The 13331-nt window shown below is 36.9% G+C and overlaps 1 protein-coding gene across 1 annotated transcript in view; it reads right to left on the reverse strand.

Annotated features, from left to right (window-relative positions):
• COL25A1 (collagen type XXV alpha 1 chain) overlaps window positions 1-13331 on the reverse strand; it is a 309918-nt gene that overhangs the window by 115678 nt on the left and 180909 nt on the right. The window contains exon 5 of the mRNA XM_069012103.1: window positions 11665-11682. Coding sequence (XP_068868204.1) covers window positions 11665-11682 — 18 coding nt within the window. The remainder of the gene's footprint in view (window positions 1-11664; window positions 11683-13331) is intronic.

The following is a 13331-nucleotide window of genomic DNA, read 5'->3' on the forward strand; positions in this document are numbered from 1 at the left end:
TTTTGATACAGACTGGGTGAGGCTTCCTACTCTTCCACCCATCCTCCAGCAGATCCCTGTCTCATTAGATGTCTACCTGAGACCTGAAAAAGCATCACATGCTATCTTAGAATTAACAAACAGTTTGGGTTGGAAGGGTTTAAAGGTTATTTAGTCCATCCCCCCTGCAATGAGCAGGAACATCAACTTGAACAGGTTGCTGGTCAACAAGTTGCCTATCCAACCTGACCTTGAGTGTTTCCAGGAATGAGGCATCCACCATCTGTCTGGGCAACCTGTGCCAGTTTTTTGCCATCCTCATTGTAAAAGATTTCTTTATATATCTAGTCTCAATCTACCCTCTTTTAGTTAAAAACCAGTAACCCTTGCACTATCATAACAGGCCCTGCTAAAAAGTATAGTATGAACAAGATTAACTCCTCATCCTCCAGTAGCTCAGTTAGGCTGTTCTGCACTCCTTTACCTTCATAGAGCCTCCCCACTTCTTCCTCTTCTTTTTTTCCCACTTGATCCTGTACTAATTGACTATACAGCAGAATTTTCTTTTATCCCCTCTCCATTAGGAATATCCATACTTTTGTGTGTGCAAAAGCATGCTGCTGGTGGGATTTAAAAAACAATGCTGCATTTCTATATCAGCATTCACTCAACAGTTGAGTGGTTGTGTCACAAGGAACAGAAAAGTGAATATATAGCATGGTAGCTATGGGATAAACAAAAATGAGTCTGCTGTCAATAGAAGAAAATATTTATTTTAAGTCATGGGATTCTTGATAAGATTCAATAGCTTGTAAGATTCAATAATAAAAAAAGTGTAGTTGATTTAGTGTCTTGTACCTTTTTTAATAAGTATTCACTATATTCAACAGCAATGATGCCACAGGAATTCAATGAATTAAAAATCTATAAAAATAATGCTTGGTAAACAGGAAGACGAAGAAGAATTAAAGGCTGCCTTCAAATTTTACAACAACAAGAACTAGAGTGTAAAGATTTTTCAACACTGATTGATCCACCTTTTCTTTAGAAGAACTGCATTATTTTTATGTCAAACTGTTGAAGCAGGAAAAATTTTATAGCTCTAAACCGTTTTTATTTCTACAGATTTCATGCCTTTTATTTTGCATCAAACATCGAAAGGGATATGAAACAAATGGGGAAAGGTAACTAGCACTCCTTAACCCCCTGATTATCTCCATTTATTAAAATAACAGTGGCATAGTACCACTCCAGAGGAGTCTTCTGCACTAGCCAGTGGGAACTGCACCCATAAGCAGCCAATAAGCAGAATGTACAAATACAGAGCTATTTTGCTCAAAAATACTCATATACTTCTGGCACCCTGGTCTAAGGAGATACTTTGGGCATTGATGCCTTGAATCCAATCAAAACATTCTACTTTATGGAAGCAATTAATATGCCCTAGAATTAAATAAAAATTTGAGGAAAAAAAAATTAAAAACAAAAAAGATTCTTAAAAGAAAGACCAATATAGTCCAGTGAAATTTAGGGCTTATAAAACTGCACTGGGATTATGAAATTACATTCTGGCTTTCTTTCCTAACACAATAGAAATTGAAAAAAAAAAAAAAAAACCAAACATATTTTGCCAGTCAAACTCATGAAATCCTTCTTCCAGTTTTTGAGATAAAAAATTCACCATTAAATACTTTTTCTACTTCCTTTGGTAGATTTTTATCCATAGGCCAGCTCTCTCCTTTATTCCTAAAAGCTTAGTAAGAAAAAAGCTCCTCAGTGGGAACAGTAGTTCACATTCCAATGTTTCAGCTATTTTTTAACCTAAAACCTGAACAGTGGCTTCTGTAATTCAAACACCTCTGGTGCTTCCCTGATTGTTTACTAGCCTGGTAGATGATTCAGCTGAAATGACAGTGCCCTTTGCTCATTTAATCTTTTCTTGTTTGACTTAAAACAACTTTTTCGATGAGGATGGAAGGCTGAACTTCAAATATTTTGAAGAAAACAGAGAAAGGATGAAAGCAAGGGAAGGGGGGAGTTTCAGAGCAATGGAGATTCACCACCACCACTCACTACCTACAGGAGAAGTACCTATGGTCATCAAAATACATCTTCCAAGCTCCCTGGTCTTCTGCATATTTCAACTTTGCTGTCTGCATTACTACTGTGTGGTGAAATAGCATCCAAATATCTATCAGGCAGATCCTCCTTTGACCAGAAGCTGAGTCTAGGAGATTTATGTACTTCATTAACAGATGCTGCACAGGGTGCAGCTCTACAAAAAAGTAATAACTACACAGAAACAGATGACTGAAATTCCAAAAAAACCACCCCTCTCTGTTCATCTATTTGACATAAGGGCTAGTTTCAAAACAAGGCTGTTTTTTGAAGAATTTTGGCCTGTACCTGCTATCATATCAAGGCACATTTACTTTAAAGTAATAAAGGCTGAATTTGTGTAAACAAGCAAACCTGCACAGCTCACATCCAAACAAGGTTATGCAGCTAACATGTATTTGCTGTATTTAAACCTATTTTCAGCAAGAGGATTTTAACACAGACTTTGAAATAGGGAAGGCCAATTCCATTCTTCATTTACTGTGATGACTCCACATTGGTTTCAGTAGCAATGCTTTTAGTTTCACTCAGTATTTCAAAGGCACAGCACACTGTCCATACACTGTTTTTTCTTTTCCAAATTTTGCTCCTTAGTACAGGAGACATTTTCTCATTCAAGGTAGTAGAATGTCAAAGAAAGATTTAGATTATCCCTTTAGTGTTGTCTGCAAATGCTACTATAAAATGCTACTGTGAAGATGTGTGCTCGATTACTTATAACATGAATGGTTAAAAGAAAATGGCAGTAAAATAGTAGTATAAAGCCATAGCCATGTAAAAAATAGCGTAAGGGGTAGAAAGGCTTCTGAGACATCCACAGATTAAGAATAATGAAATTATTTCAGAAACTAGGTTACTTTTTAAACTTCAGAGTATGCTAATGCTTGGGGAAAATTTATTTCAGCAGAATACCAGACCTTTCTCTGAGGATCTTATTCTTCTTTCTTTCCTATGCCCCCTTGCAAGTTCTGTAGTCCCTTAAATCGTTCCTGTGCACGGGCTCCACTGGTACCCAAAAAAAGCCTTTTTTTACAAGAACTGTCTGACAAATGTTGTGATAGAAGCTACACTGCACAAACCCACCTGAGGTGACCTGCAAGTATTAGGTTACTGCAAATGCTTCTGAACTATCACAGCTACAAGTCACTGCTTAAAAGAGGCAAAGACTTGACACTCTAAGTCATAACTCTAGTCTTGATGGGGATGTGTCAAGCCTAAATCACAGATTAATTTATTTAACATCAAATAGTATACAGACAGAAAAGCATAAAACATAGCATATAAAATAATATTTATGATACAATAAGACAAAAAAATGTCACTACAAGAACTAAATCTTTCATATATCTTCACCAATTCCCTTATCTACAAAGGGGAAACTACAATGATGTCTTTCATAGAGCTATTTTGAGAACTTTTCAGCTTTGTGAAGTTTGAGATAGAACACCAGATAAATGAAAATTAGTTTTTGTATCAACTACAAACATACACATACTTTTATATGCAGACATATTTAAAAGTGAGATGACTGAATATATTTTTGCAACCTATAAGGCTGGAAACATCTTTATGCAGGAAGCGATTTAAGACAACATAAAGTTTATTAAAAACAAAACTGTTTTCTGCTCAAAGACTAATAGTATGGTCTACAAAATTCAGAACATCTTCAGGGGAAATTAGACACATATGTATATTTATACTTAAATGGATATTCATTCTTTTTGGCAAATGATCACTAGCAGACATACTGGGCAATATAGCTGGATTGTATTTCTGAAAATACGTGATTCTCTTACATGTTTCTCAGCAGCTCACAGCTCTCGTATATTACTGATGGATCTCAGTAAAAAACTATATTAGGAAATCCTACACTATTGCAGGGACAGAGAAAGCATTTTTGAAATTGTCGATCTGAATTAAAGCTCAAAACCAGAACGGACGCTTCCATGCCATGCTCATTAGTAACATTACTGGCAGTACACAAAATACTCTAATGAAAGTAACTGCTGCATTTTCTGATTTTTTCTTCCTTCTCTCCTCGAAACTTGACTCACACTTACAGGAAAGAATAACATATCAGCACAGCTCTTCATGCCAGCATCAATTCAATATGAAAAACCTAAAGCTTTTCTACTACAATATAAATTTGCTTGAAGTAAAATTTCAGTTCACAGGAGTGTCACTTTATAACGGGAAATACAAATTTTGAAGGTTTTCTCTACCAGCCTGAGATCCAAATCTCCCAGGTCTGCTCGAGTTTACAGAACTTTCAAGCATCTAGCACAAAACATCACCAGTCTCTGAACTGATAATGGCTTTCAAAGAATCTCTGATATTTTGAAAGCCTTGTGAAAGACTAATGTCTTCGACATCACAGCATTATCTTCAAGTCACAATAAGCTTGATGAAACACACATTTTTATAACTCTTAATTTCTTTTTTTTATTAAAGCTAGTGAAACTACTGGGATCTGCAACAAATTGAACAGGAATTCAAAGCTGAAATACAGCATGAAGATCACTAAAAACAATAAGCCAGCATGAGTTTAATATCAAATTAAAAACATGTGCAGCAGGATAGTAAAATACTATATAATATTCCCGAACACAGTGCAATACGTTGCTCTGCCATAATCCCTAACAGAACACAGAACACACTGGTGTATTTCTGCCATATGTAGAATAAGAGGAAGAAAATACAAAGGTCATTTGATAAAGAAATGATTTAGGAATACAAGAAATATTTCAGACTCCTTAATTATATTTTGACAACCCTTTGTAATGTCATAATGGAACCACAGTACTAAGTTTGCAATTGCTTTTTTGTACTCATATGTACTCTGTTAAGCTAAGCAATGCTTTACCAAAATTAAGGCTTGCAAGTAATTTTTGCTTCACCGTTTCTCACTTGCTGTTAGAAGATCTACTATGCCCTGGTGACAGCTGGAACTTCTAGATGAATTGATGGAATGCTAATATGTAATTCTCCATCACATTTATACTGGCATATGTCACGAGTGAATAAGACCTTCATGTTTATTTTATTAAAACAAACCCAACTCTTTTCAAAAATGAATGATGCCACCATGAAGAAAAGTTGGTAACATCCTACAAATAAAAAGCTCTCATGCATATTTTCTTTTAGAGTTTTAAATATTAGGTTTATGTATTTCCTTATTTTAGGGCTTGTTTTTTTCACAAAAACAGTATCATAAATTGTTGCTATGCGAACTATGAAATAAGGAGATCAACTTCTACAAATTTTGGGTCAAACAAACTGTTCTCAAACCCCATCTCCCAAGCTTTCTTTATCTGTTGCATACAGCTACTCCCAAAGGAGATCTTCAGATTCAGTAAAAGAAGCCACCTTCATAAGAGCAGAATTTATTTTACAAGGACATCCAGAGCTGATAATTATGTTGCATGAAGAGCCCTTTTCACAGAATTCTGTACAATGAATAGTCTTATTTTTCTGTTTGTAGAAAATCAAAACGTAGACTGAATCAGTAATTGTAAAATTAACAGAGTTCAAGTCTGATACTTTCTGAATCAAGCAAGAAAATCAGAAATAAATTATCTGTTCCAGGAAATGCTGTGGAATATCTGAACATCTTGCTATTTCAGCACCAGATAGTTACTGAAATTGTAACTCAAAAGCATGCCTACCAGAGTTAAGTAAAAGAACACAGTAGCACAGCTGGGGTAGGAGTCTGACCTTCTCTTGGTGTCTGAAAGAGCCTGATGAGCAAAGCTCTAAAAAATCTAATTATCCCCAACTACATTCACTTATCAGGGTACTGAGAGAAGTCATCAGTCTGCCATTAGAGGCTCCTTTGCAATTCCTGACAAAAGGGTGGGAAAATACAAGTAAAAAAACACGTCAAAAGCAGAGCATAACATCAAATGGTACAAGAATTTTGTTTGTTGATGCCTGGAACTTTTACTCTCCTCTGCCTTTTTAAATTATGTGTGGCGCTTCCTTAGTATTGGTAAAACTGATAGTTCACAACAATTTGCTCCTAAATCTCCAAATCTGTGCTCTCTTCTTTACAGAGCAAAGAATCCTCTTACTTGCACTAATACTATCTGCTTAGGCAAGAAAACCATTAAATATTCCCAGCTCTTCTGGTTTACACATGTGCATAAATCTACCAGTGTTTTATATTTTGAAAGCGCTCATTGTTGTTGTCAATGCTTTTTAACAAAATTAACTTCCATTTTATTACATATGAAGCTGAGAAAGCATCATACTTAAAAACAATTAAGTGCATTATCTCATTCTGAGAAGACACATTTCTGGCATCTTTTGTGTTGTAAACACTTATGTATACAGTAAATGAAATTCTGAGCATGATTTCTCCTCTTACATTCTCTGATGTGGTTCATTTGAGCAGCTAATATAAAATGAAAAGCCATGAAAATGGCATTTCTTTCTTCATGTTCACAAATCAACATGAACTATTTCCTAAACAGATCTCACAACTTCAATAGTGTTCACAAATGCTATTACCATTTAAGAAAGAAGAATGGCAAGCAAACTAAAGTTCTGCCTTCTAAATACGTATGAAACTTAGTACAAGCTTGTTTATTTATGATGCCCTCAGATTAATTTCTATTCTCATAATTTATAGTAGATTGTTATTAGCAGCAAAGTGATCAAGGATTCATCTTTGTATAAAGAAATTAAGAAACACACTTTTACAAGTCTGCTACCTAATGTTAATAAACTAATTGTCAAAGTTTGACAGCAAAATCTGACCTTCACCTTGTAACTCAAAAGCAGATTAGTATTTGCATATTCAGACTGAGTTATACAATCCTTCAGCTGGATCAGAAGTTTACAAAGGAACACAGGGTATCAGTTTCTAGAAGGGGAAACACCCCAAGAGATCATTCTCTACAGCGAGAGTAGCTGATGGCCTGGGTACAACCGCTGGGATTCTCCCAGGAGCAGTAACTTTGCTGCACTGTGTATCTGAAAGTGAGGAACTATTTCTTCAGTATTAGGCTAATTTTGTCCTTCATAAGTGTATTTCTTGCCTCCTTCCCCCACTCTCCATGCAAGTGAAGAGTCTTCAGGCATTCCTGAAAGCAAACTGCTAGAAGAAAAGGAATGTGGAGTTTACACCTCAATTTATGGTGATCGGAACAAAAGAAACACGTCCAGCTCTAATGATCTGACAGGTAGAGATCACTTTGCAGCACTGGTCAATAGGACATTATGTATCTTGCCCATAGCTTAAAAAGCAATAAAAAAACCCCACATATACAATCCCTTGATGTTATCAACTGCCCTACTACTGAATGGCATGCACTGAGAGGAATATTTAACTGGTTGTGGATGCAGATGGCTATCCAAACGATCAAAACTGAAAGGGAAACTCAGCATGAATTAAAGTACATTTTCTTTATACACCCCCTTTCCCATCCTTCCTACCATCAGTTACTCCTTTCTAAGATCTAGGAGTTCTCCCTACCATCACAGTGTTCTCTAGGAAGTGGTAAATATCTTCCCAAGACTGCTGCCTTCCAAAACCACTCAAAACTAGGGCCTGTGGCCTGCTTTGTTTCTCTGTCCTTCAACAAAAACCAGAAAACTAAAAGTTAAAATGGTTCCCACCAGCTCTGTTGACAGCACAAGCCAGTAATAGCCAGTTTAACCATGAATCAGAATCTCTGTCATCAGAAATTAAAAATACTCCAGTCACATACCCTGGTGCTTGATGGTGAAAAAGAGACACGCATACATTTGTCACCAGAATCACTATGGAAACCCTTCATCATGCACAAAGCACTGGAAAATTTCAGGCTGTTCTAACACTGCGTCCGTGGATGTGTCACATAAAGGAAAACAAGAATCTCACAAAAACAAGTATCAATCATTAATATTTTGTCCATCTCTAATGCAGATTTGGACAGCTGCCAAAGAGAAAGGGGAAGCATCTGTGAGGCTGCTGTATCTCAAAATCCCACACAGAGAGTGATCATGTATGCTGACATGAGAGACAAAGTACATTGTGCCAGAGATAGGCCAGGGAGAGGATACTGCCTTGAAGAATAAAACAGTTGGCTGGCTGAGACAAAGTCACACCAAAACACCACCCTGCCCCATACTTAAGAGTTGTTCATGGTTTTAGTTCAGCAAGACTTTCTAAAGGATTGTTTTGTCTTCCTTCACCACAGTACTAAAAGCATGGCTTCTAGTATTTGGATGAACTTTACCTCTAAACAAGAAAAAAAGTTTAAAATAGCAAGCCTTCTCTCTTTATCCATTTGTTGTGGAATTAACGTTAGACTAGAAGCCAAACGCTATTCTCTGACAAGCAGGAATACTTCCATTATTTTAAAAAGAGAAAGTAGAAAGTATGGGCAGAATTTGGTTGTATAGATTTATTGGGAGAAGAACCCTTTCTGGTTCAAGCTAATCTAAATACATATTTACATTCCAGATAAAAAAAAACAAACAGATTTCTTTGGGGTAAATCAAAAGCCCGAATTTGATTTCAGCAAAAAGATTAAATATTTTATTACTTGCTCTTCTACAAAGAAACACATTATTATAAAATATTTAAAATATTTATAATTTAAAATTATTTAAATTTATTTAAATAAAGGTATTTAAAATAGCTTTCTTTTTAAGAAAACCAAAATCATAAGAAGGAGTTTTATTTTTTTAAGATTAGGCCTAGAAATTCTTCAGGTTTTTTTATTGTGGTCTTTACTTTTGAGACCTACAACAGAACCATAAGCTTTTTCTGGAAAAAAACAAAAAAAAAAAAGGGAAAAAAAAAAGCCTGTGAGTTGTAATAAAGCTTTTTACTACTTAAGATGGGAAAATAAGAGGCAAAATTGTATTTTGACACATATTTTTGAAGAAAATAAGCAGTAAAAGTTCAAGGTTAAAATTATGGGAGGTGTTACTGATCTGTTGTGCCCAGTAATTACGTGTGTGTTGGGTGAATTTAGTGTGTACTTTATAAAACCACAGCAAAAAAGAATTGCATGGCTAGGACATCAGAAACTTTCTAAGTGCTTCTTCAGTCAGCATAACAATTTTGTTCTTTGAAGCCAGGCAGCCTTTATTTACTAACCAAAGTGATCAATACTTTTAATTTTGAATTTCTCATGGACACAGTTAAGACCTGGGAGATTGCTGACAATCATAACAGGCTGGAATTGCTGCATTATTTTAATGACACGCCAAGGGGTTTTGAATTATTTTATCTGTATGCAAACGGATTCTGTTTTCTGTGGATATTTTAATTTTTAAAAGTCTTGAGATATTCAACCATAGCTTTCAATATTTAAAAATTGCTGCCTCACAAAGTTATCTGGATCTGGGTTTCAGTTTAAGGGGAAAGACTTCTAAATGTACAGCCTCCATGTAGTTGCCTGAGACGCAGATGTCAACACTGGCTAGAAAGCAACTCAGCAGAAAGGTTATCTGATTCAGTAGCTCTCTACAGTCAGAATCTGGAATTAGGAGGCACGAATGTGTACAGCTAGTGTCATGTGAGAGATTCCCTAGGTATCCAAGACAGCTGCCCATGACTGACAGCTACAACCATGGCCCAACACAGACTCCAGCCCGGGTACATAAAACAGCCAGCGGCTAAGGCTGGAGAAGCTGGATCAACTCACACAGCAACAAATGCCTGAATGCAGACAGTGTAATTGAGCCCGAGGAGTTTACCACGAGCTGAACAGGTTTCTAGGTGCACTGAGTATTGACCTAACCTTCACTGGCCGCAAGGAGTGCTTAGACACCTCATAGGTCAACACCTACACAGAAGCCTCTGGGGTTAGGCATCTTGATCTGAAGCTGAACAAGACTCTGTCTCATGCCATTATGGCTTCCCCACCAGTGCTCTCAAAAGCATTATTCCTGGACTCAATCAGCCAGACAAAATGACAAAGTACACACATATCCTCCTGATACAGTAAGACCATCTTGAGCTGGAAAGGAGGAAAAGGCATTATTAAGAATAATGGTACGTGTTGCTGAGGACAGTGGTGATGACCCAGAGGTGAGCACTTCCACTGAGAGGAATTATTGAAGTTAAGATGCAACAATTCTCTCTTGGGGGTCATTTTTAGATGGTTTTTCCTATGGTTTGCACCTCACTTCTCTTACACCCATGACAAGATTTCTCTTTCTGCCCTTGAAACAGCATTGAATGCTGCCATCTCCATGGTGGTTCCTTGCCTACAGCTATCTCAGGGCATTTCATGTAGAGATACAAGCTCCAAAGACTGAGCAGCTGTTTACAAGCATTAGGCAAGAGACACTCTCTAAGCAACTGAAATGGGGGAGGTGGGGGTCCAAACCCAGAAGGAAAGGACACGGGTGGCAGCACAAGTTAACATCAACTACAGGGCAGCCCATGGGCTCAAGTATCAGCCTCAGGTCCTCAACAGAGCTTGTTCAGAGCTACAGTGCCACACAGAATTACAATCTCTCTCCTCACTGACCCCCAGCAGCACAGAGGCTGAAGATACCTCTCTCTGTAGCCCACACATCAAGAGCCTGCTGTGAAACGTAAGTGCCATGGGCGATGGTCATCTCCAGTATCATATGGACTTCTTATAAAATTCTATTAAACGGAGCCTGGCACTGCAAGGGTATTGCACATTCAGGCCAAGTGGTTTGAGGGTTTGTAAATCAATCTGTCTTTCAACAGAAAATGGTGTTTAGAAACTAAAAAATCTAAAAGAAATGCTTGCTTCTCATAATGAAAATCTTAACTTAAAAAAATTACCAATCGATAAGGTGTTAAAGCTTTAACTTTCAATTTTGATTCTGAAATACAAAAGGCCATCACAGAAATCCTGGTTCAGGCAACTAACTACTGCTTACACAGTTCCACAGACCAAAGCTTACTTCCCACAAAGCATATGGAGCATACAAAAAGGCTGAGTTTCTCAACTGATTTCAATAACTAATTGGTACTGCCTTCCCCCCCATTTCCAGACTCTTCCATATTTTTATAGCACTCAAATAATTCACGCTGAATTTTTGCTATGTGTAATGCTTCCTTTTTGCGGGTCTACTTTTCCCTTAGAAGGGACAAATAGGTCCCTAGATTTCCATGTCTTCAATTACAGCTCACAAGACAAAGTTCTACTATTCTTAAATAAAGCAGAACTAATTCAAAGCAGTGTATCTAATTAATCAAAATAGCTAGCAGTGCAGTATTTAACATAACTGAGGACTGCCTGGATTATAGCAACATTATTAGCATGTGATTAATAAGCAGTTGAAGAAGTACATTTGCTACACATTTGCTAAGTTATTTTATCTTGCTTTAAAGTGTGGTGGCAAAGTTTCAAGCCATAGTTAGGAGATTTGCTTTATTCAGTATTACGTTGTTAACCCCACCATCTGGTCAGACAGCTGAGGGAACTTAACCATATGCAGGGGGCATATTTCTCTCTTGGGAAATATTTGTCTTACAGAATTATGCAATGGTTACCAGTTTCTATCTTATTACAGTAGGATCAAACAACCTGAGCTTGGTGGGCCTTGTATTTAGCTATTAATTATGTAAGAAAATAAGATGCCACTTACTTGAGGACCAGGCTGACCCTGAAAAGAAACAAGAAAAACAAAAGATTATGGAAAGTTATGACAAGGATTAACTCCTTAAATAGTAGAAAATAGTTCCAGTACTCTCTAATAAGGAACTAATGAAACACACATACAATGTAACTGCATTGAAGTCAGATTTTGGACTCTTTAAGTTGATACTGAATTTGAATGTTTTAATTCAAACTGATGAACTTTCTTGCAACTAACTGATTCTATAAGTAAATTACAGTAACATATCGAAACTACATTTGAGAAACTTCTTATTTTAGACAGTCATAACAATTTGGAAATGATAGGAAGACCTAACTGACAGTTCTCAAGTGAGAAAGAAGCCAGAGGTGCTGAGCTGATTCAGAAGCAGGTACTATGGGTTTTTTCACTTTCATTTCTCTATTATGGCTCACCTCCATGTTTCAAGGAGATGCTAATTATATACTCTCAATGCTCATTAAATGAACAAAGTCTCAAAACTGGAGGAACACACTGCTGGACAAACACTAGTCTTTTTGCCATTGCTGCAGGCACCACAGTTTTAAGCAAGTATAAACCAGTATTTAAACCAGCAATTGTGAAAGGTTTGAGCTGAACCTTTGTCAGTCAGTCCAAGACAACAGCTGATACATTTCCTCTCTCTTATTTATCAACATCCCCTTTAGATCACCCCTGGACAGTGAAGAGGCACCCTTTGCATGCTGAGGAACTGCATCTCTTGTTGCTGCAAGCCCTTACACAGCAGACTTCCTATCCCTAATTTGCCTAGCCCAAAAAAGCCACTACAAGTCATGAGTTATTTTAGACCCCCTAATAGAAATTATTTGCATGAAGCAGAATTATTTTAGCAAACGATACAGTAGCTGTGACTATAAACAACATGACCCAGACAATCAGCTCCCACTGCAAGGGAAAAATAATTACATATTTCTCCCTGGAAAACAAGAATTCCTTTAAACTCCTAGGGCTAGATTAGCTTCTGGTGTTTTATGACAATTAAAATAATACTTCACTTAAACTGAAAATAAGTTTCCTTTTGTTGACAGAAACTGAGCATGGAGCCTTCTTTTAAATCTTATAAAACCTCTTCACTTAATCTAGGAGGTACTTCTACAGAGAGTTGAAACTTTTCTGTCTGAACATCAGGAAACACTTTTTTTATTGTTTATAAAGCAGAGGAACATGGGAGATTGTGGAGTTTCCATTCTTGAAGATATTCAAAAACCATCTGGACATGATCCTGGGCAAGCTGCTCGGGATAGCTCTGCTTGAGCAGAGAGGTTACACCAGATGACCTCCAGAGGTCCCTTCCAACTTCAACTGCCCTGTGATTCCGTGCGATTTTAGAGGAGGTGGGGGGCAAAAGCATTTCAACTGGGAACAATTATCAACAAGAAAAGCAGATGGAGAAATGCTTTTATAGTAACTAATAGAACTTCTTGTGCTGATTAAAAACCAGGGGGAAAAAAGGTATCTAAATTCACAGGAAGGTTTTAAATTTTTTTTTTTCTAAAATGTAAGGAATTACGTTACAGAGGAATAATGGTAAAGTACAGAATTATTGTGGCTATCTAATCTTTACACTGAGTGCAGCCTAAAGCATTCCTTGTTGTGGATGCTGCAGTTTTCTATTCATTCCTTAGAAAAAACTGCAC

The sequence above is a fragment of the Aphelocoma coerulescens genome, chromosome 4, assembly GCF_041296385.1.
Source record: "Aphelocoma coerulescens isolate FSJ_1873_10779 chromosome 4, UR_Acoe_1.0, whole genome shotgun sequence".
NCBI classification, from domain to species: Eukaryota; Metazoa; Chordata; class Aves; order Passeriformes; family Corvidae; genus Aphelocoma; species Aphelocoma coerulescens.